A 27,727-nucleotide genomic window follows, 5' to 3' on the forward strand; every position below is an offset into this window, starting at 1 on the left:
GTGAGGCCCCAACGAGGTCCCTCTAGTGTTAATGAATCAGACCGGTGAGGCCCCAACCAGGTCCCTCTAGTGTTAATGAATCAGACCGGTGAGGCCCCAACCAGGTCCCTCTAGTGTTAATGAATCAGACCGGTGAGGCCCCAACGAGGTCCCTCTAGTGTTAATGAATCAGACTGGTGAGGCCCCAACGAGGTCCCTCTAGTGTTAATGAATCAGACTGGTGAGGCCCCAACGAGGTCCCTCTAGTGTTAATGAATCAGACCGGTGAGGCCCCAACGAGGTCCCTCTAGTGTTAATGAATCAGACCGGTGAGGCCCCAACGAGGTCCCTCTAGTGTTAATGAATCAGACCGGTGAGGCCCCAACCAGGTCCCTCTAGTGTTAATGAATCAGACTGGTGAGGCCCCAACGAGGTCCCTCTAGTGTTAATGAATCAGACCGGTGAGGCCCCAACCAGGTCCCTCTAGTGTTAATGAATCAGACTGGTGAGGCCCCGACTAGGTCCCTCTAGTGTTAATGAATCAGACCGGTGAGGCCCCAACGAGGTCCCTCTAGTGTTAATGAATCAGACCGGTGAGGCCCCAACGAGGTCCCTCTAGTGTTAATGAATCAGACCGGTGAGGCCCCAACGAGGTCCTCTAGTGTTAATGATGGGGCGTGTCTGCAGGTGGACGTGTTGGAGTACATCCACGAGAACGAGTACGTCCACGGCGACATTAAAGCAGCCAATCTCCTGCAGGGGCACCGGGACCCGCACCAGGTCAGGACCACACACACGCCACTCCATACTATGTTTCCATGGAGACGAGCACTACGAGTTAAGCTCCAGCACACGTAGATATGATACGCAGGTCTTGGGGTCAAAATGCGACCGCAGTGTGCCGTCTGCAGAGTTCTTTCAGTGTTTTCTTCAGCGTTTTCTTTGTCTCTGGTGCCGTAGATTTACCTGGCAGACTACGGCCTGTGCTACAGATACTGCCCACAGGGGGCGCACAAGGAGTACAAGGAGGACCCCAAAAAAGGCCACGACGGGACCATCGAGTACACCAGCCTGGACGCGCACAGAGGAGTGGGTAAGAGGCACAGAGGAGTGGGTAAGAGGCACAGAGGAGTGGTTAAGAGGCACAGAGGAGTGGGTAAGAGGCACAGAGGGGCACAGAGGAGTGGGTAAGAGGCACAGAGGAGTGGGTAAGAGGCACAGAGGGGCACAGAGGAGTGGGTAAGAGGCACAGGAGTGGGTAAGAGGCACAGAGGAGTGGGTAAGGGGCACAGAGGAGTGGGTAAGGGGCACAGGAGTGGGTAAGGGGCACAGAGGAGTGGGTAAGAGGCACAGAGGAGTGGGTAAGAGGCACAGAGGAGTGGGTAAGGGGCACAGAGGAGTGGGTAAGGGGCACAGAGGGGCACAGAGGAGTGGGTAAGAGGCACAGGAGTGGGTAAGAGACACAGAGGAGTGGGTAAGGGGCACAGAGGAGTGGGTAAGAGGCACAGAGGAGTGGGTAAGGGGCACAGAGGAGTGGGTAAGAGGCACAGAGGAGTGGGTAAGAGGCACAGAGGAGTGGGTAAGGGGCACAGAGGAGTGGGTAAGGGGCACAGAGGAGTGGGTAAGAGGCACAGGAGTGGGTAAGAGACACAGAGGAGTGGGTAAGGGGCACAGAGGAGTGGGTAAGAGGCACAGAGGAGTGGGTAAGGGGCACAGAGGAGTGGGTAAGAGGCACAGAGGAGTGGGTAAGAGGCACAGAGGAGTGGATAAGAGGCGCAGAGGAGTGGGTAAGGGGCGCAGAGGAGTGGGTAAGGGGCGCAGAGGAGTGGGTAAGGGGCGCAGAGGAGTGGGTAAGAGGCACAGAGGAGTGGGTAAGGGGCACAGAGGAGTGGGTAAGGGGCACAGAGGAGTGGGTAAGGGGCACAGAGGAGTGGGTAAGAGGCACAGGAGTGGGTAAGAGACACAGAGGAGTGGGTAAGGGGCACAGAGGAGTGGGTAAGGGGCACAGAGGAGTGGGTAAGGGGCACAGAGGAGTGGGTAAGGGGCACAGAGGAGTGGGTAAGAGGCACAGAGGAGTGGGTAAGAGGCACAGAGGAGTGGGTAAGAGGCACAGAGGAGTGGGTAAGGGGCACAAAGGAGTGGATAAGAGGCACAGAGGAGTGGGTAAGAGGCACAGAGGAGTGGGTAAGAGGCACAGAGGAGTGGGTAAGAGGCACAGAGGAGTGGGTAAGAGGCACAGAGGAGTGGATAAGAGGCACAGAGGAGTGGGTAAGAGGCACAGAGGAGTGGGTAAGGGGCGCAGAGGAGTGGGTAAGGGGCGCAGAGGAGTGGGTAAGAGGCACAGAGGAGTGGGTAAGGGGCACAGAGGAGTGGGTAAGGGGCACAGAGGGGCACAGAGGAGTGGGTAAGAGGCACAGGAGTGGGTAAGAGACACAGAGGAGTGGGTAAGGGGCACAGAGGAGTGGGTAAGGGGCACAGAGGAGTGGGTAAGAGGCACAGAGGAGTGGGTAAGAGGCACAGAGGAGTGGGTAAGAGGCACAGAGGAGTGGGTAAGAGGCACAGAGGAGTGGGTAAGAGGCACAGAGGAGTAGGTAAGGGGCACAGAGGAGTGGGTAAGGGGCACAGAGGAGTGGGTAAGAGGCACAGAGGAGTGGGTAAGAGGCACAGAGGAGTGGGTAAGAGGCACAGAGGAGTGGGTAAGAGGCACAGAGGAGTGGGTAAGAGGCACAGAGGAGTGGGTAAGAGGCACAGAGGAGTGGATAAGAGGCACAGAGGAGTGGGTAAGAGGCACAGAGGAGTGGGTAAGGGGCACAGAGGAGTGGGTAAGAGGCACAGAGGAGTGGGTAAGAGGCACAGAGGAGTGGGTAAGGGGCACTGACCTCTGACCAAAGGGTGCATGTGTTAAAGTGTAAGTTTGTTTTATTTTGAGTCGACTTTTGTGCAGCTTTTTAATTTATTTTAGAGGATTTTTGCCTCAGATTCTTTCTTAGAGGAACGTGTGGAACGAGGGCGAGTCCAGCCATAAGAGGCGTGGCCGTGAGAGGCGTGGCCTAACCTCTGCTGTTCCATTATACGACATAAAGTTCATATTCTAATGGCTGTGGGCCTCTGTGGGCCTCTGTTCCACTCTTCCTCCTCCTCCCGCGCTCCATCGATCTGAGCGATGGAAACACCAGCGCGACGATTAGTCCAGGTCTCTGTATCGAGACGGACGCTTATCTGCTCCGCCCGGATCAAACGCCTTAATTAAAACAGGAGAGCACTGCACCCTGGGTAATTAGGGGGAGGAGAGGAATAAAAGAGAGCGAGAGGGGAGGGAGAAAGAAGAGAAAGGGAAAAGAGAGGAAATGTTAAAGGGTAGAGAAAAGAGGAGAGGGAAACAAGTGAGAGTCATAAAAGGATTGAGGAGAGATAATGGCAGGAAAGAAGAGAGAAAGGAAAGAGAAAAGAGCAAGAGGGAAGAGAGAAAGAGGAAAGATAAAGGTGAGAAGGGAGAAACAGGTGAGAAAGTGAAGAGAGCGAGAGACGGAATGATGGGAGCGATTGACAGGTGATAACGTCTGGAGAAGAGACAGAAAGGAGAGAGGGAAGAGTAAAGAGAGAAAACACATGAATTTGGGAGAAAGAGCTAAAATCTAGAAGTTAAAAAAAGTTATTTTAAATTAAAGTGCGTTTGATGTTTTTCTAATTAATTCTTGATTTGGCGGGATAAAGGGAAACATACGAAGCAGCAGTTCACAAACAACAACCCCGCCTCTGTGTGGAGTGGCCCCGCCTCTGTGTGGAGTGGCCCCGCCTCTGTGTGGAGTGGCCCCGCCTCTGTGTGGAGTGGCCCCGCCCCCGCCTCTGTGTGGAGTGGCCCCGCCTCTGTGTGGAGTGGCCCCGCCTCTGTGTGGAGTGGCCCCGCCTCTGTGTGGAGTGGCCCCGCCTCTGTGTGGAGTGGCCCCGCCCTCGCCTCTGTGTGGAGTGGCCCCGCCCTCGCCTCTGTGTGGAGTGGCCCCGCCTCTGTGTGGAGTGGCCCCGCCTCTGTGTGGAGTGGCCCCGCCTCTGTGTGGAGTGGCCCCGCCTCCTGGTGGAGTGGGCCCGCCTCCTGGTGGAGTGGGCTCCGGCTTCTCACCAACTACAGGCCCAGAGCCCCCCCCTTCTGCAGATGACAGAAAATTGGCCCGGCAACCCAACTGCTACTGCAGATTTGACAGCCCCTCCCCCACTGGGGCCACCTCTGCCAGCCTCCTGCTCTGCTCCAGGACAAGCTCTCCCAGCTCAACGTGCCGACTCCACCTGCAGGTGGAGCGCTGACTTCCTGATATAGGCAGTGCGTGCGGCTGGGGAAGAATGTCTCAGACACTGGGACTCTCAGCACAGGAGCTCCACAGGGCTGTGTACTTTCTCCTCTGCTCTTCTCCCTGTGACAAACTGCTGCACCTCCAGCCACGACTCTGTAAAACTAATTAAGTTTGCGGACGACACCACCCTCATCACCATGGTGACATCACCCTCATCGCCATGGCGACACCACCCTCATCGCCATGACGACACCACCCTCATCGCCATGACGACACCACCCTCATCGCCATGACGACACCACCCTCATCGCCATGACGACACCACCCTCATCGCCATGATGACATCACCCCCATCGCCATGACGACACCACCCCCATCGCCATGACGACACCACCCCCATCGCCATGACGACACCACCCTCATCGCCATGACGACACCACCCTCATCGCCATGACGACACCACCCTCATCGCCATGACGACACCACCCTCATCAGGCTCATCACAGACAGGGATGAGTCTGTCTACAGGAGGTGGAGCGGCTGATGCAGCTGTAACAACCTGGACTTCAACGTCCAGAAGACACAAGCCCCCTTATTGCACTACATATTTTATTATGTACATATTGTGCCTATTTCTAACCTTATTTTAACTTTACTTATTTTTAATATATCTGGAAGCTGTTCATTGTTTTGTTGTTTGTGTTGCATCAGGACAAGTTCCTATGTCTGAATTTTGTTCATTGACAAATGGCAATAAACCTTCTTCTGATTCTGATTGATTTGGCGGGATGGACCGAATATCACAGGAAGTTCTGTGTCACGAGTGCGTTTCCTGTTTTCTCGTTGTCTATTTGTAATTTTATTTGTAATTTTGCTGGTCCTGTTTTGTGTTTGTTTTATGTTTTAAACTTACTAAAACATGTAACAGTTTAAACACTCATTTAAGAAAGTAAAGGTATTTTTATTCGTCAAATCAATGTTTTGAGTCAGTGAGACAGATTTTGGCCCTTGTTTACGGTTGCTAGGGAACAGTTGTATAATTATTTATATCCAAAACAGTTTTCTAAAGGCCATTTGTCTGAAGGCCAAACCTTCAGAACGTAATACTTATTCCTGGTCGACTAGAGAAAGTAACTGTAATCTTGTTCTGATCGTGGGCGTCGCCCGAACCAAACGCACTCTAAAAACACAAAGATTCTGATATTTGACCCGTCGTTTGACCCGTCGACGACTGAAACCATCACTGAAAGAAACCTTTGCAGACTTTTTTTACGGATCTAAAAGAGGCATTTCCAACTCTGCTCGTGCCATTTAAAGTCCCAGATGTTGACAGGTTTCCATGGCGACGAGCGAGCTGGTGACCCCCGACCCCCGGCAAAGCTAAACGGTGTAATTAGCGACATCGGGTGGGCGTCCGGAGGAAAAGGAGGCGAGCGGAGCGAGGGGTGAAGAGCTGTACGAACACGGAGGACAATACCAGATAATTACCACGACAACATGGCCGACGCGTCTGTCCAAGTCGTTTAGAGGAGACGTTTTCTGCATAAATGTACTTAAAATATCATCGGGATTTGGTGTTAGCTCCATCTACTGGCAGCGGAGGGAATTACCATGTATTGATTATCGATCTTTTTTTAATAATCAAATAGTTTTACAGTTCTTGAGAAAAGTTGTGGTTGAAGAATCGTCAAGTCACTGAACTCCAGAAGTGCAGAAATGACACCTTATTCAATATAAGGCCCGGGGGCCAAATCAGGCCCTCCAAGTGATTGATCCGGCCCACAACCAATCTTCCAAATATGAAAAATAATAATAATAAATATAGTTTACTGGTTTAAATCTGGGTTAGCTCTAGTTTAGACCTGGTTTGGTCTTGTTCCTGGTTATATTCCACTTTAGACCTTTTGATTCTAGGTCAGACCTGGAGGGGCAATTATGCAAAGCAGTTATCGCAGCGGGTCGGTTGCGGCGGGTCGGTTGCGGCGGGTCGGTTGCGCGGTCGGTCGGTCGCGGCTGTTTACGTCTGGATCGATGCGTCTGCAGCTCGGGACACTTGGGGACACTTCTCTCTCTGATGCCGACAGTCGATAGGTAATTTCTCCAGAGCTCAGGGACAATCGAGCCTGAAGTCCCTCAGGTCCTGCTCCCGATCCGGGCCGGACTCCGCTTATCGACGAACCACACGTAACCGCACACAACCTCGCGCACACTCGCACACACACACCTGGACCAGGGCTAAATGAGCCGGGAACTGAGCGCGCAGCTGCTCCGGGGTGAAGACGTGGGAGGGACATCAGACGTGCCACTGACCGCCAGAAGAACAATGAAGTCATCAACAAACAAGAACACATTTGTAAAAAGAAACAAGTGTCAGAAATGAATGATCAAAATCACCATAGAATAGATGATGGAGCGGATGAACCATGCAGCTGCTCAGTCCTGGACAGAGATGTTTAAGTTCAACATTTCCATGGCAACGGCAGAAGAACAGAACGAGCTCCTGCAGCTACAGAGATCATGCTTTAAAATACACTTTCTTCACTGACGTTTTTTATTTTATTGATTTGATCGTTTATTCATTTTGAATTTGTTTTTATTTATTTTACTTGTGTTTGTACTTTAAAATGTGCTTCACTAATAAAGATGGATTAGATGAAACGCTGTGGATCGATCTTGTATTTTGTATTTCTCAAGTGTCGTCTTTTTGAAAATAAAGTAAATAAATGTGGACTTTTAAAAACAGGAAAACGGATTCAAGAAAAACTCACGTGTAAAGCAGGACTGGACCGGGATTGGACCGGGACTAAACCAGGATCAGGACATGGATCTGAGCACTGAAATCTCTTGATCATAAATTAAAAACACAGGTCACATGTCTTCTCCTGGTCCTCCTTACCCTCTCCTGACCCTCCTGGTCCTCCTTACCCTCTCGGTCCTCCTTACCCTCTCCTTACCCTCCTGGTCCTCCTTACCCTCTCGGTCCTCCTTACCCTCTCCTTACCCTCCTGGTCCTCCTTACCCTACTGGTCCTCCTGGTCCTCCTTACCCTCTCCTGACCCTCCTGGTCCTCCTTACCCTCTCCTGACCCTCCTGGTCCTCCTGACCCTCCTCGCTCTGTTTCAGCTCTGTCTCGTCGTAGTGACCTCCAGATCCTGGGCTTCTGCCTGCTGCACTGGCTGTGCGGCGAGCTGCCCTGGGGCAATCTGCTCCACCATCCGGCTCGGGTCCAGGAGGCCAAGACCAGGTGCGCGGTTCAGCTCTAGACCCACAAACGCTCTGACCTCTGACCTCACCAAACACTCTGACCTCACCAAACGCTCTGACCTGTGACCTCTTCAAACACTCTGACCACTGACCTCACCAAACGCTCTGACCTCACCAAACGCTCTGACCTCACCAAACGCTCTGACCTGTGACCTCTTCAAACACTCTGACCACTGACCTCACCAAACGCTCTGACCTCACCAAACGCTCTGACCTCACCAAACGCTCTGACCTCACCAAACGCCTGTGCTTTTCCAGGTTTGTGCAGAACCTTCCGGAGTCTGTGCTGGAGCGGTCGTCGTGGCGATGTGGAGCAGGTCTGTTCTGCTTTATACAGTTGTTCATTATGACTTTAGTCATTTATTCACATCATTTTAATTTCAATATTGTTGTTTCTGGTGGAAAACTGTTCAAAGCAATTTTACTGACGGAGGAAGATGATCATTGAGGATTCAAAATTCTCTTGACTGAAATTTGATGAACTTCACTAAAGATTAAGATTAAGATGATAAAAAGGTTAAACGCTCAGAAAAGCAAATTGTGGATTTAGGAAGAAGAAACTGACTTGATTTAGTCCAGGTTCAGTCCAGGTTCAGTCCAGGTTTAGTCCAGGTTTAGTCCAGGTTCAGTCCAGGTTCAGTCCTGGTTTAGTCTGAACTTGTTCTTGATTTTGCTGTGGTTTGTGTGCAAGAGTCAACACACTGCCCTCTGGTGGTGGTAATCCAGAAGTGCAGCTTTAGTTCTTTCAGCGTCAGATTTCACTCTCCAAAGGAAAAGAGGAGGCGGAGCCGGGGCAGAGAGAGAGCAGAGAGAGGGCAGAGCGAGGGCAGAGCGAGGGCAGAGAGAGAGCAGAGAGAGGGCAGAGAGAGGGCAGAGCGAGGGCAGAGAGAGAGCAGAGAGAGGGCAGAGAGAGGGCAGAGAGAGGGCAGAGCGAGGGCAGAGAGAGAGCAGAGAGAGGGCAGAGAGAGGGCAGAGCGAGGGCAGAGAGAGAGCAGAGAGAGGGCAGAGAGAGGGCAGAGAGAGGGCAGAGCGAGGGCAGAGCGAGGGCAGAGAGAGGGCAGAGAGAGGGCAGAGCGAGGGCAGAGAGAGGGCAGAGAGAGAGCAGAGAGAGAGCAGAGAGAGGGCAGAGAGAGAGCAGAGAGAGGGCAGAGAGAGGGCAGAGCGAGGGCAGAGAGCAGAGAGCAGAGAGAGGGCAGAGAGAGGGCAGAGAGAGGGCAGAGAGAGAGCAGAGAGAGGGCAGAGAGAGGGCAGAGAGGGCAGCGAAAGGGGCAGAGAGTGCAGAGTGAGGGCAGAGCGAGGGCAGAGAGAGGGCAGAGAGAGGACAGAGAGGACAGAGAGGACAGAGAGGGCAGCGAGAGGGGCAGAGCGAGGGCAGAGAGAGGACAGAGAGGGCAGCGAGAGGGGCAGAGCGAGGGCAGAGAGAGGACAGAGAGGGCAGAGAGGACAGCGAGGGCAGCGAGAGGGGCAGAGCGAGGGCAGAGAGAGGACAGAGAGGGCAGCGAGAGGGGCAGAGCGAGGGCAGAGAGAGGACAGAGAGAGGGCAGAGAGGACAGAGAGAGGGCAGAGAGGACAGAGAGAGGGCAGAGAGGACAGAGAGGGCAGCGAGAGGGGCAGAGCGAGGGCAGAGAGAGGACTAAACTGGACTAAACTCCTCCCCCTCCTGGCTCCTCCCCCTCAGATGCCGTGGCGTCGTTCCTCCTCTACGTTCAGTCTCTGGAGTATCAGGACAAACCGGACTATTGGCTCCTCAGACGGATCCTGAGCTGCTCCGGGTCAGGACTGGACTTGGCCCCGCCCCTCAGACCCGGGTCAGGACTGGACTTGGCCCCGCCCCTCAGACCCGGGTCAGGACTGGACTTGGCCCCGCCCCTCAGACCCGGTCCAGGGCCCGAGTCCAAGTCCAGAGCTGAAGGACCGAGAACCAAGGTCAGGACTAAAGTAATCATGGCTCCGCCCTCCAGAAGGTCCTTTAAACGTGACATTTCTTAATTGAATAGAAAAGTGGACGAGGCCGAGGTCAGCGCAGCGTCCAGGTGAAGGAGGAGGACCAGGAGCAGGAGGAGGAGGAGCAGAAGATGATGAAGAAGATGAAGCCCAAACAGATCCATCCTAAATATTTAAGAGGACCTCCGATCTGCAGACCACAAGTGAGAGTCAAACACTGAGATGGCAGAGAGGAGGAGAGGCAGAGAGGAGGAGAGGCAGAGAGGAGAGTGGCGGAGAGGAGAGGCAGAGGAGGAGAGGCAGAGAGGCAGAGAGGAGGAGAGGCAGAGAGGAGAGTGGCGGAGAGGAGAGGCAGGAGGAGAGGCAGAGAGGAGGAGAGGCAGAGAGGAGAGTGGCGGAGAGGAGAGGCAGAGAGGAGGAGAGGCAGAGAGGAGGAGAGGCAGAGAGGAGAGGCAGAGGAGGAGAGGCAGAGAGGAGGAGAGGCAGAGAGGAGGAGAGGCAGAGAGGAGAGTGGCGGAGAGGAGAGGCAGAGAGGAGGAGAGGCAGAGAGGAGGAGAGGCAGAGAGGCAGAGAGGAGGAGAGGCAGAGAGGCAGAGAGGAGGAGAGGCAGAGAGGAGAGGCAGAGGAGGAGAGGCAGAGAGGAGGAGAGGCAGAGAGGAGGAGAGGCAGAGGAGGAGAGGCAGAGAGGAGGAGAGGCAGAGAGGAGGAGAGGCAGAGAGGAGAGTGGCGGAGAGGAGAGTGGCGGAGTGGCAGAGAGGAGGATATAAGAGTATAATCTGTATATAAGAGTACATAAATATTTGGTATTCATTTATTCCAGTTTTATTCATATTCTGCTGCTGCTGTTGGACTTTTCTAGAATGTTTCTTTGTGCTTCAGTCCAGAGCGGAGGAGGAGGAGGAGGAGGAGGAGGAGGAGGAGGAGGGGGATGAAGAGGAGGAGGAGGAGGAGGATGAAAAGGAGCGGAAGACAAAACCCAAACAGATTGATCCTAAATACTTACGAGGACCTCTGACCTCCAGACCACCTCAGGTGAAACCAGATCTACACCAGACCTGATCTCCACACGGGCGACACACGCGGCGGGCGACACGCGCGGGCGACACGCGCGGGCGACACACGCGGGCGACATCACTGCTCTGAACACATGTTAGAGCTGCAGAGGCGCTCGTGTGCCACCAGAAGGAGCTCACGTACCACAGTTTGAGAAACACTGCTGTAGACGACTCCTGAACTGCACTGTGTACTTTTGTGTACTTTTGTGTACTACTGTGTACTACTGTGTACTACTGTGTACTACTGTGTACTTGTGTGTTCTTCATTGAGCCTCTGATGAGACGCAGCTCCTGAGACATAGTCAATATATTGAACCTGAGTTTGTGAAACCACGACACCAATTTTAATGATCAAAACGGTGAATATTTCAAATGTATTTCATAAACTATTTTGCCTTCTCAAAATAAGCAACAAATCTGCAGTTTTTTCGACTCGACTAAAAACAGAGGCTTTATCTAATCTCACAGACTTTATTTACACTTCCACATTAGGGCGTGGCCATGTCCACAGAAATGAAGATCTCGTCCATTTTATTCATTTGATTTTCACATGTTCTGTAAATGTCTTTTTGAGATTCAAATATCGCACAAAATGAACCACAAAAGCATTAAAGACACTGCAGTCTCAGACACGCCTCCTGACCTGTGGCTCCGCCCTCAGGCCCAAGGACGACCTGCGGCGTCTCCATGGACACGTCCCACGTCCAGACCCTGTCACGAGTCCAGACCCTGTCGCACGTCCAGAACCTTTCACACAGACGATGAAGAGGAGGAAGAGGAGGAGCGTGACCTGTGCGGGCCCCTGAGCAGAGCCAGGGGCCGCAACAAACAGGTGAGTCCATGAGCCGCTCTGTCACAGATAAACCACACAAAACGAGAAAGGACACAAAACGTCCAGAGAAAGGACACAAAACCTCCAGATAAAGGACACAAAACGTCCAGAGAAAGGACACAAAACGTCCAGAGAAAGGACACAAAACGTCCAGAGAAAGGACACAAAACATCCAGAGAAAGGACACAAAACATCCAGAGAAAGGACACAAAATGTCCAGAGAAAGGACACAAAACGTCCAGAGAAAGGACACAAAATGTCCAGATAAACCACACAAAACGTCCAGAGAAAGGACACAAAACGTCCAGAGAAAGGACACAAAACATCCAGAGAAAGGACACAAAACGTCCAGATAAACCACACAAAACGTCCAGAGAAAGGACACAAAACGTCCAGAGAAAGGACACAAAACGTCCAGAGAAAGGACACAAAACGTCCAGAGAAAGGACACAAAACATCCAGAGAAAGGACACAAAACATCCAGCGAAAGGACACAGAACATCCAGAGAAAGGACACAAAACATCCAGAGAAAGGACACAAAACGTCCAGAGAAAGGACACAAAACATCCAGAGAAAGGACACAAAACATCCAGAGACAGGACACAAAACATCCAGAGAAAGGACACAAAACATCCAGAGAAAGGACACAAAACGTCCAGAGAAAGGACACAAAACGTCCAGAGAAAGGACACAAAACGTCCAGAGAAAGGACACAAAACATCCAGAGAAAGGACACAAAACCTCCAGATAAAGGACACAAAACGTCCAGAGAAAGGACACAAAACGTCCGGAGAAAGGACACAAAACATCCGGAGAAAGGACACAAAACATCCAGAGAAAGGACACAAAACATCCAGAGAAAGGACACAAAACGTCCAGAGAAAGGACACAAAACGTCCAGATAAACCACACAAAACGTCCAGAGAAAGGACACAAAACGTCCAGAGAAAGGACACAAAACGTCCAGAGAAAGGACACAAAACGTCCAGAGAAAGGACACAAAACGTCCAGAGAAAGGACACAAAACGTCCAGAGAAAGGACACAAAACATCCAGAGAAAGGACACAAAACATCCAGCGAAAGGACACAGAACATCCAGAGAAAGGACACAAAACATCCAGAGAAAGGACACAAAACATCCAGAGAAAGGACACAAAACGTCCAGAGAAAGGACACAAAACGTCCAGAGAAAGGACACAAAACATCCAGCGAAAGGACACAGAACATCCAGAGAAAGGACACAAAACGTCCAGAGAAAGGACACAAAACGTCCAGAGAAAGGACACAAAACGTCCAGAGAAAGGACACAAAACCTCCAGATAAAGGACACAAAACGTCCAGAGAAAGGACACAAAACGTCCGGAGAAAGGACACAAAACATCCGGAGAAAGGACACAAAACGTCCAGAGAAAGGACACAAAACATCCAGAGAAAGGACACAAAACATCCAGAGAAAGGACACAAAACGTCCAGATAAACCACACAAAACGTCCAGAGAAAGGACACAAAACGTCCAGAGAAAGGACACAAAACGTCCAGAGAAAGGACACAAAACATCCAGAGAAAGGACACAAAACATCCAGCGAAAGGACACAGAACATCCAGAGAAAGGACACAAAACATCCAGAGAAAGGACACAAAACATCCAGAGAAAGGACACAAAACATCCAGAGAAAGGACACAAAACGTCCAGAGAAAGGACACAAAACGTCCAGAGAAAGGACACAAAACATCCAGAGAAAGGACACAAAACGTCCAGAGAAAGGACACAAAACATCCAGCGAAAGGACACAGAACATCCAGAGAAAGGACACAAAACGTCCAGAGAAAGGACACAGAACGTCCAGAGAAAGGACACAAAACGTCCAGAGAAAGGACACAAAACGTCCAGAGAAAGGACACAAAACATCCAGAGAAAGGACACAAAACGTCCAGAGAAAGGACACAAAACGTCCAGATAAACCACACAAAACGTCCAGATAAACCACACAAAACGTCCAGAGAAAGGACACAAAACATCCAGAGAAAGGACACAAAACGTCCAGAGAAAGGACACAAAACGTCCAGATAAACCACACAAAACGTCCAGATAAACCACACAAAACGTCCAGAGAAAGGACACAAAACGTCCAGAGAAAGGACACAAAACATCCAGAGAAAGGACACAAAACATCCAGAGACAGGACACAAAACATCCAGAGAAAGGACACAAAACATCCAGAGAAAGGACACAAAACGTCCAGAGAAAGGACACAAAACGTCCAGAGAAAGGACACAAAACATCCAGAGAAAGGACACAAAACCTCCAGATAAAGGACACAAAACGTCCAGATAAACCACACAAAACGTCCAGAGAAAGGACACAAAACGTCCAGATAAACCACACAAAACGTCCAGATAAACCACACAAAACTTCCAGATAAATGATACAAAACGTCCAGATAAATGCATTTTCCAGAATAGCGCCGCCCTGGTGGTCATAATGTTAGTTTCTCTTATTTTTAACACAAAAAACAAACCCTTGTGAACTTAAAGATGCCGTTTATTGGACAGAACATTGACAAACTCTTTTCCACAGACAGTGACGGCTCAAGAGCGACGACGCCCGAATGTCATCAACTGTCACTTTCACTCGTACGAGAGTTACAAACCCGGAGCCGCCCCGACTCACCTGGGCCAGGCGGGGGCGCTCTTCTGGTGGCTCTGTGCCGGGCTCGGCTTCGGGCTCCTGGTGGCGCTCGTCTCCTTTAAAGTCACTTCTGCATCGCCATTTTGACCGTGATCGGCTGAAACAGAAGTGTCGCTGTTAAAAGTGCAGTAAAAGTAAAAGTACAGTAAAAGTGCAGTAAAAGTAAAAGTACAGTAAAAGTGCAGTAAAAGTAAAAGTACAGTAAAAGCCCGGGTGCTTTTTACAACATAATGTACAGTTTTTAATACATTTAGGACAATTTATGATGCAAAAGTCCAGCTTGTTTTTAACTTGATCTTATTAATATTAAGAATATTTCTGCTGTTTGAATGCACATACTTTAGTACTTGTGCGGTTCTTTAGATTGTACTTTTAGCGCATACTTTTGGTATTATAATCTCGAACGAGCAGAAAAATCAGGTCAAACTCATTGTTATTGTGGAGGGTCATTTTCAATCTAAACGTGCCAAAGCGTCTTGTTAATGTCGAGTATCAAACAAAGAATGAATGAACAGAAAGTGCACAAGCTTCAGATGAGTATTCAGAGTATTCTACTTTTTGGTGGCTTATTTATCCTCTCTCTTTAAAGTATTTCTCTTGCAAACATAAAAAACCCACAAAGTATTTATTTCTACCAAAATAAATGGTGGTTCTACCAAAGTTTGTACATCGTTTCTTTAAAAACTAAGTGAGTGAGTGGGTGGGTGGGTGACTTGCCTTGCTGCAGTAAGGACACTCCCCAAACACGGTGTTGAAGCTTTGGCGTGTGGACGGCAGAGCGCGCAGCCACTGAACACAAAAGAACACTCAAATGCACACCCAAATGCACACTTAAATCGCTTTTAAGAGTTTAAAATCCAAATCGAGGTTCACAAATTCACTTTTGTAACAAGAACAAATAATAGATAAACGCACGGTTGTGAACAACTTTCAGACGTGTTTTAGCTCTTTCACCTCCATTTTCACTCATTCGTCTGTTCAAAAAACCAACATCACAAAGAAACCTCCTAAATAATGATAGATCTGGTGTTCAGGGACAGATTTGAGTCCTTTTTATGCCTCGAGTGTCTGTGAGTGTGTGTGTGTGTGTGTGTGTCTCTGTGTGTGTGCGTGTCTGTGTGTGTGCGTGTCTGTGTGTGTGCGTGTCTGTGTGTGTGCGTGTCTGTGTGTGCGTGTCTGCGTCTGTGTGTGTGTCTATGTGCATGTCTGTGTGTGTGTGTCTGTGTGTGTGTGTCTATGTGCATGTCTGTGTGTGTCTGTGTGTGTGTGCGCGCGTGCGTGTGTGTCTGTGTGTGTGTGTGTCTATGTGCATGTCTGTGTGTGCGTGTGTGTGTGTGTGTGGGTGTCTGTGTAGGCGTGTGTGTGTGCGTGCGTGTGCGTCTGTGTAGGCGTGTGTCTATGTGTGTGTGTGTGCGGGTGCGTGTGTAGGTGTGTGTGTGTGTGTGTGTGTAGGTGTGTGTGTGTGCGTGTAGGTGTGTGTGTGCGCGTGTAGGTGTGTGTGTGCGCGTGTAGGTGTGTGTGTGTGTGCGTGCGTGTGAGTCTGTGTAGGCGTGTGTCTGTGTGTGTGTGCGTGTGTGTGTGTGTGAGTCTGTGTGTGTCTGTGCGTGCGTGCATGTGCGTCTGTGTAGGCGTGTGTGTCTGTGTGTGTGTGTGTTCGTGTGTGCGTGTAGGTGTGTGTGTGTGCGTGTAGGTGTAGGTGTGTGTGTGTGTGCGTGTAGGTGTAGGTGTGTGCGTGTGTGTGTAGGTGTGTGTGTGTGTGTGTGCGTGTGTGCGTGTAGGTGTAGGTGTGTGCGTGTGTGCGTGTGTGTGTAGGTGTGTGTGTACCTGGTACAGACAGTCCTGGTGGAAGGGCTGACCACAGCGAGGGTCGTTACAGACCTGGTCCGGGATCCGAGACTCCAGACGGAACGAGTAGCAGATGCCGCACTGCACGCTCAGGGTCTGAACGGGCAAAAGAGGGTTTAAACACGGAGAAGACGGAAGAGAAAGAAACCGACTGAATGGCTGTTCGGGGGCCGCAAACCGCAAACAAACCGCAAACAAACCACAAGAACAGCAAGAGCGTTTAATATTTCAGACAATTCAAAGGACGAGTGAGAATATTACGTTTAAAATCCACCAGAAAACTGTGAATGACGCGAGGTTTATTACAACCGTCTTTACTCTTCATCATTTAACAAACAAAAGCTGATGTATAAAATGGCATCTCTAGAGATCCTGGGTCACTTTTCCTCCCCGGGCCGCCTCAGATTGTTGTCTAATGTGGGCCACAACCAGAATCTCCTTTATGGTTCACCAAACGCCTGGAGTCAACGTCGCCGCCGATCGTCTGGAGTGAAGTCGATTTTCATGTTTTGGAGCTGCTGTTCGACGAATAAAGGCACATGAACACCCGAATGAACACTCAAATGAACACCCGAATGAACACTCAAATGAACACCTGAATGATCACCCGAATGAACACTAAAATGAACACACAAATGAACACTTAAATGAACACTCAAATGATCACCTAAATGATCACCCAAATGATCACCTGAATGAACACTCAAATGATCACCTAAATGAACACCCGAATGAACACTCAAATGAACACCTGAATGATCACCCGAATGAACACCTGAATGAACACTCAAATGATCACCTAAATGAACACCCGAATGAACACTCAAATGAACACCTGAATGAACACCCAAATTAACACTCGAATGATCACTCAAATGAACACCCAAATGATCACTCAAATGAACACCCGAATGATCACTCAAATGGACACCCGAATGATCACTCAAATGAACACCCGAATGATCACTCAAATGGACACCCGAATGATCACTCAAATGAACACCCGAACGAACACCAAAATGCAAGAGAATCAAACTGACCAATCGGCACGAGGAGCTCTACTCAAGCCACGCCTCCTGACGCCGTGTAGAGGCCGATTGGGCTTAAAACGGGGCGCGCAGCCTACGTTGAACACCATTGACCGACTAAACCCGCAAACGAATCACAGGCCACACCGTTTCGAGACGTTGTAATACCTCCGTCAGGTCGCTAGGTGGCGCCGTCGAAAAGCAGACGCAAAGACAACGCGCAAACGAAACGCAGCGTTAAGTCGAGACAATGACGCGACAGTGGAGACACCAAGCATTTGGAGATCTTTACACTCCGGGACCTGGTTTCAAAAAAGTTAAGCTTGGCGTGGGCGGGGCCTTGTGACGACCGCAGCCAAACCAGACCCAAGGGACAAGTTTAGGGACTTTAGATGTTCTCCGTGTAAAAGAGACATCCTTGACTTATCATTAATTAGCCTCGTAACTCTCCCTCGTTTCTAATCGCTCTCGTTAGCATTTACCCCCCGTTTCCTCCCGGCGCGCGTTAAAAAAAAACCCAGAAAACTCCGCTCCTCGCGCTCAATGCCACTTTTGGCGCCGCTCTGAATCTTAATGAAGCCGGCGCATTAATCATCGCGGCCACGGAGGAAACAAACAGGTGAACTTTGACCCCGGCGCGGAGACGGAGGAGAGTGATAAGCGCGTTTGTGTGATTAAATCTTTGTTATTTAAATCCTCCGCAAACGGGAAAGTGAGCAAAGGGACTCAATTTAGAGTCGAGATTTATGTGTGACAAGAAGGATTGTGTCTAAAGTTCACGTCCCAAACACGTCGAGGAAACAAGAACCTGTCTGAGAACTCCGGCTGGAAAAAGAGATTGACTTAAATACCACAATGATTACAAGAAATCTCTCCATTTTAAGACAAAACTAAAGATAACAATAAACTAAGACATTCACGGCAAAATTAATCTCTATTTAATCCAGATTTAATAGATTCCTGAGCTCATTCTTGCTCCTGATTGGACAATCGGCTTGAGAACCAGAACATAAACAACATTTACACTGGAGTTACAGTTGTGTTCAGCGAAGGGCGCCCACAAGGACAAGTCTTTTACCAGTTTGACTTTATTAACTCTTTAAGTTATTTGATGTTTGACTTGTTTAAATTCATATTCAATCATTATTTGAAGAGTTACTTTGAAAAACCTGTATGTCAGTTTTCAAACTCCAGTACAAAGTTTGTTTTCTTCTTAAGAACAGTCGGGTTGAGGAGATTTGGGCTGGAATCATATATTATCATGCAAAAACAGAGTAAAAAGAGTAAACTGTGAGCTTTCTGCGCTTTTTTTCAAATGGAACTTTCAAATGGAGTAAACGGACTCACAGATTTGTCGTGAGTCGCCGGCGACGGGAACTGAATCTCCAGAACGTGGCAGAGGTTCGACAGCACGCTGCATTCAGGGTTCCTGCCCAAAGAAAACACCATTCACACGATTCTTTAACATCGCGAGGAAACGACAGGACGAGAAAGAGAAACGACACAATTGTTCTGCAAAATTTGAAATCTTTTGTCGGTCATAAAAGTCAAACTTGCCACAGGTGCATGTTGGCGTTGAGTTTGTTCCTCAGAGGAGTCACCACTGAAAAACACAAAGAACTGAGCTTTACATGCTTGAAAATAACAACATTTTGACGGAGAATACAGAGGGATTTGTTCATATCTGATTCTAAACCCGATTTATTTAAGTTTGAAGTATAAAAAAAATGAGGCAAAATAAATTATAGCCAATTTTGGGCAAATTTTCAGTCAGATTGAGTTTAGTCAAAGAAATCCAAAATCCACTCTGAAAATGTTTTCATATCTGCCGGCCTTTTTTCCACCATGGGCCCTTTCCGCCATGGGCCCTTTCCGCCATGGGCCCTTTCCGCCATGGGCCCTTTCCGCCATGGGCCCTTTCCGCCATGGGCCCTTTCCGCGATGGGCCTTTTCCGCGATGGGCCTTTTCCGCGATGGGCCTTTTCCGCGATGGGCCTTTTCCGCGATGGGCCTTTTCCGCGATGGACCTTTTCCGCGATGGGCCTTTTCCGCGATGGGCCCTTTCCACGATGGGCCCTTTCCACGATGGGCCCTTTCCACGATGGGCCATTTCCACGATGGGCCATTTCACTTCTCGTTCTGTTAATTCTCTGAATTAGCCGAGTTTTAAATAAAAAGCTGTGACAGAGCGAGTTCCAGAGTGATAATCGCTGCAGCAGTTCTGTAAATATGTCACCAGAGGAAACCTTCGCGTTTATAAAGTGTTTTTGTCTCAGAGCTAAATGCTAACACACATCATCTTAAAAATATCATGTTTTCTTTCATTATTCATTTTTTTATCCAGACTCGGCTAATTCCCCTTCAGAATGAACGGAGCAGGAAGTGGAGCTCCGTGTTTTTAAGGCCAGAGGAACTAGCCACTTGTTCACCACGAGGGATGAAACTGGAGAAAGGGCGCCCTCTAGTGGCAGCAGGGGAAGGAGCAGAGACAGTGGATCTTTACTGTTGCTCCAATAACTTTAGAACATAAAGAACTAGAGCTGCAGGACTTTGACTTTATACATTTCTATTGCAATTAGATCAAGATGACATTTTAAAACTCGTCCAAGTGCGTTAACCTTGGAGACTGAAATGTGAAAATTCCCACAGATTAGAAACTAGGAAAATAAATCTATTGCCTGTAGTAATAACCAACTGCTGTTTCTATTGAACCTTTAATACATTATCAACCAAATAAACTGTTGAAAAAAGGTGACTGACGGCTTCTCGATGGAGACTATTTACAAAAAAAGTTACTAATGAAAATAACTAAACGTTTATTCCTTTTTAGACATTTTGATTCTAAATTGTCCCGTCTTTGCTGTAAACAGGTCTTTTCGAGTGCGTTTCAGAGTCGATCGTGTTCAATAACCGTCGCAGCACGAGCACATCAGAATATTCACAGCCGCGTTAAGCTCCAGCAGCTCAAATCTCCCGACTTTGTCCCAGCTTTCCCGTGTCATCCGCCTCCCGCCCCGCTCGCCGTCTCCCGCCCCCGCTCGCCGTCTCCCGCCCCGCACGCCGTCTCCCGCCCCGCACGCCGTCTCCCCCCCCGCACGCCGTCTCCCGCTCCGCACGCAGTCTACCGCCCCGCACGCCGTCTACCGCCCCGCACGCCGTCTACCGCCCCGCACGCCGTCTCCCGCCCGCACGCCGTCTCCCGCCCCGCACGCCGTCTCCCGCCCCGCACGCCGTCTCCCGCCCCGCACGCCGTCTCCCGCCCCGCACGGCATTTTCCCTAAATGCAAAAAACAATATTTTCTCCCCTCGCCCTCTCCGCGTTCGGGGTCTCGTCTCTGTCGCGTTTAATATCTCCGGAGTCGTGTCGCCGTGGAAACGCGCCCGGAGTCACGTGACCTTGGCGGGCAGAAACAATGGCGGCCGATTGACGGGGGGGGACGGGGACGGGGGGGAAGCGGTTTGGAGTGAAGTGACGAGACAGACGGCGAAGGAAAACATCCAGACAGAAATGAGAGTTTGTACATTTGAAAGCGTGTTCTAGCGGCGTTCCCACGTCACACACACCGGGACTCGTCTTTAGCTTCGTTCAAACTCGTTTAATTAATCCCGTTTACGAGCTCGTCTGCTCCGAGCCTCAGGAAAACATTCGGTTTCAATTTTCCAAGTGTTTTCTCGTGTCAGAGGACGAGATTCCGGAGCCGTTTTTTTGGAGTCCATCGATCTCAAATCACCTTCATTACAGCCGCGTGCTTACGTGAGCGTGTCGGGGTTAGCTTTTGTTTATTTGCACATGGTGATTCCCTCTGCTGCCAGTAGATGGAGCGCTAACACAGAGGAAATCATGTGTAGCTTTCTAAGTCAGGGGTGGGCAATTATTTTCCTCCGAGGGCCATATTTGAATCCAGGCAAGTAGCGATCACTGGTGTGTCATTTCTGTCAAATATAGGCTATTTAATCTATTATTTAATTCATTTCACGTCATTTTTATTAAGGATACAAGTGCAGACAGAGGCCTAATGGCTAATATTACTTGGCATGTTTGGCGCAGAGGATTATAAAGACAAACGTATGTGTTCTAAAGTTAGGAGAGCAGGAAGTTTACAGCAGAATATGTGCCCTTTAAATACTGTAGTTAAATATATACTAATGACACTTTTCCTGTCTCAATGTAGCATTCAAATAATGTTAAGATCATGTGATTAACCAGGTCATATATAATAATATAATAAAATAAAAATATATATAGTTGTGATCATCTTTTTAAAATGATGTCGTCAATTAGTTCAAAAAGTAAAATCAGTTTAATCCCATTTTGAAATATGAACTTTGATTTATTTACTTTAAAATCATTATTTAAATGTTGTAATTTGAAGTTTTTAACAGCAATTTTTTTATTAATTAAAGAATGTCATAGATCTAAATAACTCTATACTAGTAAGTCAAATTAAATGTGACAAAAACAGCCAGATTAAAAAAGTCCTTCACATTTTTGTCTATTTTTGGACTAAATATTGAACAAATATGCTCAAAGTGCCTCTGATAAGACGACTCACTGAACTAAAACACAGTTAAGATAAATACATTTAGAATTTGGCAAAAAATTATAAAAATGTGATCATAGAAAAGCAATTTTTTTTTAGATCTATAATTTCACTTCTTGTTTGTAATTGATGACATCACACTAAGAAATTACCCAGCAAACACTGGGCCAAAACTCATCTAACGTCACCATCTTTTTATTTGACAAATTAAAATGAGCGACTTTATTTTTTTTTAAATTAATGTTTAGAGAGTGAAAAAAGTTGTTTCTTTTGTGTAAATTCTGCATAAACTTTGACTGGAATGAGTGTCCCTGGTGTGATGTCACTTCCTGTCCCTGGTGTGATGTCACTTCCTGTCCCTGGTGTGATGTCACTTCCTGTCCCTGGTGTAACGTCACTTCCTGTCATTTTCTACACATTTTAAAACGTTTTCTCCACAAACACCTGCTCGATTGGTGTAAAACTATCATTATAAGTACAACAGGTACAAATACACCAAATAAAGTCAGAATTAGACCATCGTAAAAGCGGTCCTTCAAATTTGGTTCTAAAATGATCAGGATTATTATTTTTTGGTTCTTGCGATTATATTGTGACCTGAATAATCACGATTCTTGATTAACTTGATAATCTTGACATCCCAACACTATTATGTACGAGTCACGTTGAACTTTAAGGCTTTTTCACGTTCCATTTCCACCTCCAGAGGCTTTTAAAAACGTTATATTCAGCGTGTTCTGGCCTCACCGTGCTCGGCGCCCAGGAGGCAACACTCTGGAAGCATCTTCGGGTGCCGGGGGTCGACCTCCACTTGGATCGAGGCGTTGTTTCCTAGACGTGGACAGAGAGGGCGAAAGCGTCAGACGTCCTCCCGGTTCTGGACGGGCGCGTTTCGTGTTACCGATGGCGATGCGTCGCGTGGCGTCCAATCGGCTGGGCTTCTCCGGCTCCAGGACCCACGTCTTTCCGTCGATTTCGTCCAATACGTCCCAGAATTCGGCGAGCGACTCGAGCAGCAGCAGGAACTGAGCATGGAGCTGAGCCAGGCTCGTCTGGGGAACCACGACGACGGGAAACGTGAGAACAGAGTGGAATAACGAGCGGCTCAACGCGATATTTACGGGACAGAAATCCAACGTTTTCTACACGAACGGGAAAACTACAACAATTCTCTTTATACAACCCTTTAACCTTTTGTTTACGGTAGAGAGCAAGCAAAAAGTACTTCTCCACTTCTAAATCGTACATTTCTTTTACCTTCCTTCCTCTGCACGTCTAACCTGGGTATTTTCCGTTTTATAACTCGCACATTTCGGTGTTAGCGTTAGCATATGTCATGTAGCTGAGGGTGTTAGCGTTAGCATACGTACACCTATTCACCATGTTCTCTCATCTGTTATTATTATAAACTGCATTTCAAGATTAAATGTCTGTTTTGGTCCTGGATTTTATCAAATAAATTTCCCCAAAAATGCGACTTATACTCCAGTGCGACTTATATATGTTTTTTTCTTCTCTATTACGCATTTTTTGCAGGTGCAACTCATAGTCCGGAAAATACGGTACTCAAAAAGTATCTACAAATTAATTTTAAAAAAGTAAGTACATTTTATTTGTATAGGTCTTTCGCAGACAGAAGTCACAAAGTGCTTCACAAAAACAGTTGAAACACAGAATAAAATAGAAAAACACAAAACTTACAACAATACACAGTCAAATCAGTCCATAAAGCCCCAAAAAACGCACTAAAACAAACAAACTAATCCGTAAAATGACAGAATAAACTCACGATTTACTCTCAAAAAGCAGATGCTGTTGTACACAACAGCAGTAAATTGAAGAACACACAACAGAAAGTACGGTCGATTAAGTCGCCACCGACCGATAAACCGACTAAAGACTCGATTACTCAATTTTAAAGAGGGTGAAAAATAGCTCCGGGCCTGTGTTTGTCATGAACGTACGGGACACACGGGTTCATTTTTGACCCTTTTGTCACTACTATTCTTCCACGTTTGTCCAGCAAATAAATCCATTCATCTCGAGACTGAAGCGCGATAACATTTCTCTTCCTCAATGGCTGGATATTTGCACAAACGTCGACACTATACTTTAAATGGCCACTTCTTTCCATTTAATCCTTTCTCCTTCACCGTTCCTCTCAAGTGTTTTCCTCCGATTCAATTACCTGCTCCTCTCCTCCTCCTCCACCTCCTCTGTAGATTCTTCTCCCCTCGTTCGCGGACACCTCGCCGAAAGCTCGCGTTTCGCATTAATTCGCCCGTAATTGCCGAACGCTCCGAGCACCTGGACGATGCTTAATTGTGTGCACTGTGTCGGCACAATGACCCGTAATTTTTGGTGCGTTGTTTTTTTTCTTCTTCTCTTTCCCCCGCCCGATTTTTCCGCGTTTTGTCGCCGTCGCCTCCATCAGATCGTCTTTCACTCGACGCCTACGTTCGGCGAAGGCCCGAGCGCCGAGGGTTTAAGGGGCTGTTTTTTAATCCGAGCGAGTGTCACGGGGAATGAGCTCACATGGAGACGCACGGCAGACGTGTGTTCCAGGAGGATAATGGATAAACTCTGTATTTTGTTACTAAAGAGTGCAAATATGTCGTAATAAAGCGAGGGACAATTATTTATCAATGTCTTAGGGAACATAGAAACGCAAAATGTGCTTTTTCTCTCTTTTTTAACACTGTACCTTCGGAAAAAAAACACAGCTGGACTTGTTTTTTGCTTCATTCACACTTAATCGTGAATCCCGTTTACGAGCTCGTCTTCTCTGAGCCTTACAAAAACACTCAGTTTCAAGTTTAAAGTCTCCTTTGCCGTTTTTATCTCCGTAAAACCATCACAGACTCGTTCTGAGCATTTCTGACGCACATCGCCTTCGTTAATGGTGTGTGCTCGCATTAGCATGTCGAGGCAAGCTAGCTTTTGTCAATTTCCCCTATGCAATCCCCCTCTGCTGCCACTGGATGGAGCGAAAACACCAAAGCCTGATGAGGAACGCCTGACCGAGAGAAAGTCATTATTTTAAGTTCTAAAACATGATTATTTTTAATTAAAACTTATTTTCCAATTTATTAGAAAGAAATTATCTGGTCCTGCCCCGTTTGTTTTTTCTGATTTTTGATTTAATTTTTTTAAGAGAGAAAATATAAATAAACAAATAAAACACGAGATGCCAATGCAAAGGAACAACAACAACCACACAAATAAGGCATAATCGCTCGTCCTTTTCGGTCGTATCGGCGCAATCTGAAACGGCAATTGTGAATAAACTTAAATGGCGTCGACACAATCGTCGGCAGGATGTTTTTGTGCGTCGCCGTTTTCCAAGCAACAAAAGACGAGAGCGAGAGAAAGAGAAGGAGGGAGAGAGAGAGTGGCACGTCTTGGCCTCGCCACAGAACAAGCAATAATTACTCATTCAAATGGACACGTCAGGCCGACAGACAGCGCCCTCCTCCTCTGCTCGCACACACACGCTAACACACACACGCGCGCTAACACACACACGCTAACACACACACACGCGGGCGGCGGAGACACGCGCCTCATGTTTGGGCCGGGGAGCGATCCATCAGCCACGCAGCGGGACGACAGGCTCCATACGGCTCCTCTGTGCGGCTGCCATGTTGGAACTGCCTCGGCCCACACACACGCACACACGCTAACACACACACTCACGCTAACACACACACACACGCTAACACACACGCTAACACACACGCTAACACACACAAACACGGGAGCATCTCTATCTGCAGTTCCTCTCCTCGTCTCTGTCAGTCAGGGCTCAAACCGGAGCCGACAGGAGCCTTCTGGAGACTACACTTCCTCTTCCTCCCCCTCTTCTTCTTCTCTTCTTCTTCTTCTCCTCGCCGCAGATGATCAGAAATCCCGTCACTTCGAGGACAGATTTCTGGTGCGGCGCGACGGGCAGAAACAAACAAACGAGGGGAAGTTTTTCGGGGGCGCGCGGACAACGCCGTCGTACGAGAACAAAAAGTCAAACTCGATTTCCGCGCCGGGGGAAAATGGTCCCCGAAATATGACATATCTGTGGGGCCGCTGTCAGTCAGGTGCATGATGAAGAGTCGTGTTTTGGCGTGACAGACTTCAGCGGGATCAGAGTTATTATCGACCCTTTGACACGCGCTGAAACCGCCACATAATGATTTGATTTCATCGTTTTAAAAGCAGCAGACTGGGGTTTTCTTTCAGCCTAAAGTCAGAGAAAGACAGAAAAACAAGACAAACTGAACGCTAACCCTTTAATATTAACATAGTGTATTTTACTAGCTCTGACATGGATCAAGACGATTCTAAAACTAATCATCTTTTCCTGTTAATGTCATATTTTCAGTGTCAAAAATCAACTCAAACTAACATCTAGTGCAAACCATGTGACGACTTCCAGATAATGATTTAAACTATGACACTTTGTAACATCAAAGTGTTTTATTTCCGCCCACAAGGATCAACACTCGATATAAAAGATTTTAAGACTCATTTCTGACACGACTTATCGTCTTTAAAAAGAACAAAGGTTTGTGAATATAAAAAAAAAGACTAAATTAATGAATAAATAGCCCTTTAATATTAACCTGTCTCACTAGAATAGACCACAAGACTATTCTAAAACTAATTATCTTTTCCCGTTCATCTGACATTTTCTGCATCAAAAATCAACTCAAACTAATTTCTAGTTTCAAAGTTTCTGCTTTAGTGTCGATTAGAGACTTTTGTGATTGTATTTTTGACCAATAAATTATAACAAATGCACAAAGCGTCGTTTTTTTTACTTTCACGCCACAGATATCAGGGCGTATGACCTGGCGCAGCGCTTTGGGGCATTTTACCTCAAAATGCGCAATACATAAATAAATCATCAAAGGCATCGGTCAGATATCGAACATTCGGCCGATATTTGGCACCGATATAAGTTTTACGCTGCTCCAGTATCTTTGCGCCCGAGTCTAATGAGTATATCTAACCGTATCTTGCGGATTATAAGTCGCACCAGCCAAAAAATGCATAATAGAGAAGAAAAAAACATATATAAGTCACACTGGAGTATAAGTCCAAGGGTCCGAGGTGAATAGGTGTACGTATGCTAACGCTAACACCTTCAGCTACATGATGTATGCTAACGCTAACACCTTCAGCTACATGATGTATGCTAACGCTAACACCTTCAGCTACATGACGTAAGCTAACGCTAACACCTTCAGCTACATGATGTATGCTAACGCTAACACCTTCAGCTACATGACGTATGCTAACGCTAACACCTTCAGCTACATGATGTATGCTAACGCTAACACCTTCAGCTACATGACGTATGCTAACGCTAACACCTTCAGCTACATGACGTAAGCTAACGCTAACACCTTCAGCTACATGATGTATGCTAACGCTAACACCTTCAGCTACATGACGTATGCTAACGCTAACACCTTCAGCTACATGATGTATGCTAACGCTAACACCTTCAGATACATTGAGGCGTCATAAGGCGCTGGTACAGCTGGCAGCCCGGTGTAAACGCTCTCTCTTCTTTCTCACACTTATTGTGCTTTATCTCCTATATTTTGTAAATATAGTTGGTATATTTTTTCTACTTTACTGTACGATAGGGACACGCGCTGGAATAGTTTTTTAATTCAACTGTTTTTGACTTTTTTCGGCTGGATTTGAGCGTTTATCGTTGTGTTGTTGTGACGTGAGCTAGCTCCGAGCGAGCCCACCAGCCCCCCCCCCGCGCCCTCCGGCCGCGCTAAAGTACGGCGTGTCGTCGGTACACGTTTATATACACGTTTATATGAAAGAGGAACTTCACGAATGATCGGGACACGCACTGGAATCGCTTTAAATTAACTTGTTTTGACTTTATTCGGCTGGATTGAGTGTTTTCGTCGTGTCGTTGCGATGTGTTTTGGCTCTGAGTCCCCCGGCTCCGGCCCCGCCCCCCGACTCCGGCCCCGCCCCCCGGCCGGTGCCGTACCGCGTTTACACAAAGGAGGAACTCATGAAACTGCGGAGAACTGTCGTCTTACCCGGAGATCGTCACGTTATCCCGGCGCAATACTGACCTAACCTAATACTGATGTGCAATTCTGTCGTATGTGCAATTGCTGTTGAAATTCATGTGCAATCTATGTGCTGTCGTGACACATATTCATGTGCAATTACTGTCGGGATCACATGCAATGGTATTTATGTATTTATTTGTCTATGGGAGTTTTTATTTA

The 27,727-nt window shown here is 47.9% G+C and overlaps 2 protein-coding genes across 2 annotated transcripts in view; one reads left to right on the forward strand and one right to left on the reverse strand.

Moving 5' to 3' along the window:
* The window catches only part of LOC140350823 (uncharacterized), an 18,170-nt gene extending 4,848 nt beyond the window's left edge, over positions 1-13,322 (forward strand). Inside the window, exons 7-14 of the mRNA XM_072436340.1 lie at positions 667-759; positions 940-1,072; positions 7,389-7,509; positions 7,788-7,846; positions 9,208-9,455; positions 9,527-9,676; positions 11,190-11,360; positions 12,285-13,322. Of these exons, the coding sequence (XP_072292441.1) occupies positions 667-759; positions 940-1,072; positions 7,389-7,509; positions 7,788-7,846; positions 9,208-9,455; positions 9,527-9,676; positions 11,190-11,360; positions 12,285-13,322 (2,013 nt within the window). The remainder of the gene's footprint in view (positions 1-666; positions 760-939; positions 1,073-7,388; positions 7,510-7,787; positions 7,847-9,207; positions 9,456-9,526; positions 9,677-11,189; positions 11,361-12,284) is intronic.
* A 785-nt stretch (positions 13,323-14,107) lies between these two features.
* Positions 14,108-27,727, reverse strand: part of fancl (FA complementation group L) — a 43,790-nt gene continuing 30,170 nt past the window's right edge. Inside the window, exons 8-14 of the mRNA XM_072437170.1 lie at positions 22,366-22,516; positions 22,212-22,295; positions 18,481-18,526; positions 18,271-18,352; positions 15,875-15,991; positions 14,768-14,839; positions 14,108-14,147 (exon numbers count right to left, since the gene is read on the reverse strand). Of these exons, the coding sequence (XP_072293271.1) occupies positions 14,115-14,147; positions 14,768-14,839; positions 15,875-15,991; positions 18,271-18,352; positions 18,481-18,526; positions 22,212-22,295; positions 22,366-22,516 (585 nt within the window). The 3' untranslated portion in view covers positions 14,108-14,114. The remainder of the gene's footprint in view (positions 14,148-14,767; positions 14,840-15,874; positions 15,992-18,270; positions 18,353-18,480; positions 18,527-22,211; positions 22,296-22,365; positions 22,517-27,727) is intronic.

Source organism: Eucyclogobius newberryi, unplaced genomic scaffold (genome assembly GCF_026437365.1).
Source record: "Eucyclogobius newberryi isolate DKJ021-1_F unplaced genomic scaffold, fEucNew1.0.hap1 SCAF_8, whole genome shotgun sequence".
NCBI lineage: Eukaryota > Metazoa > Chordata > Actinopteri > Gobiiformes > Gobiidae > Eucyclogobius > Eucyclogobius newberryi.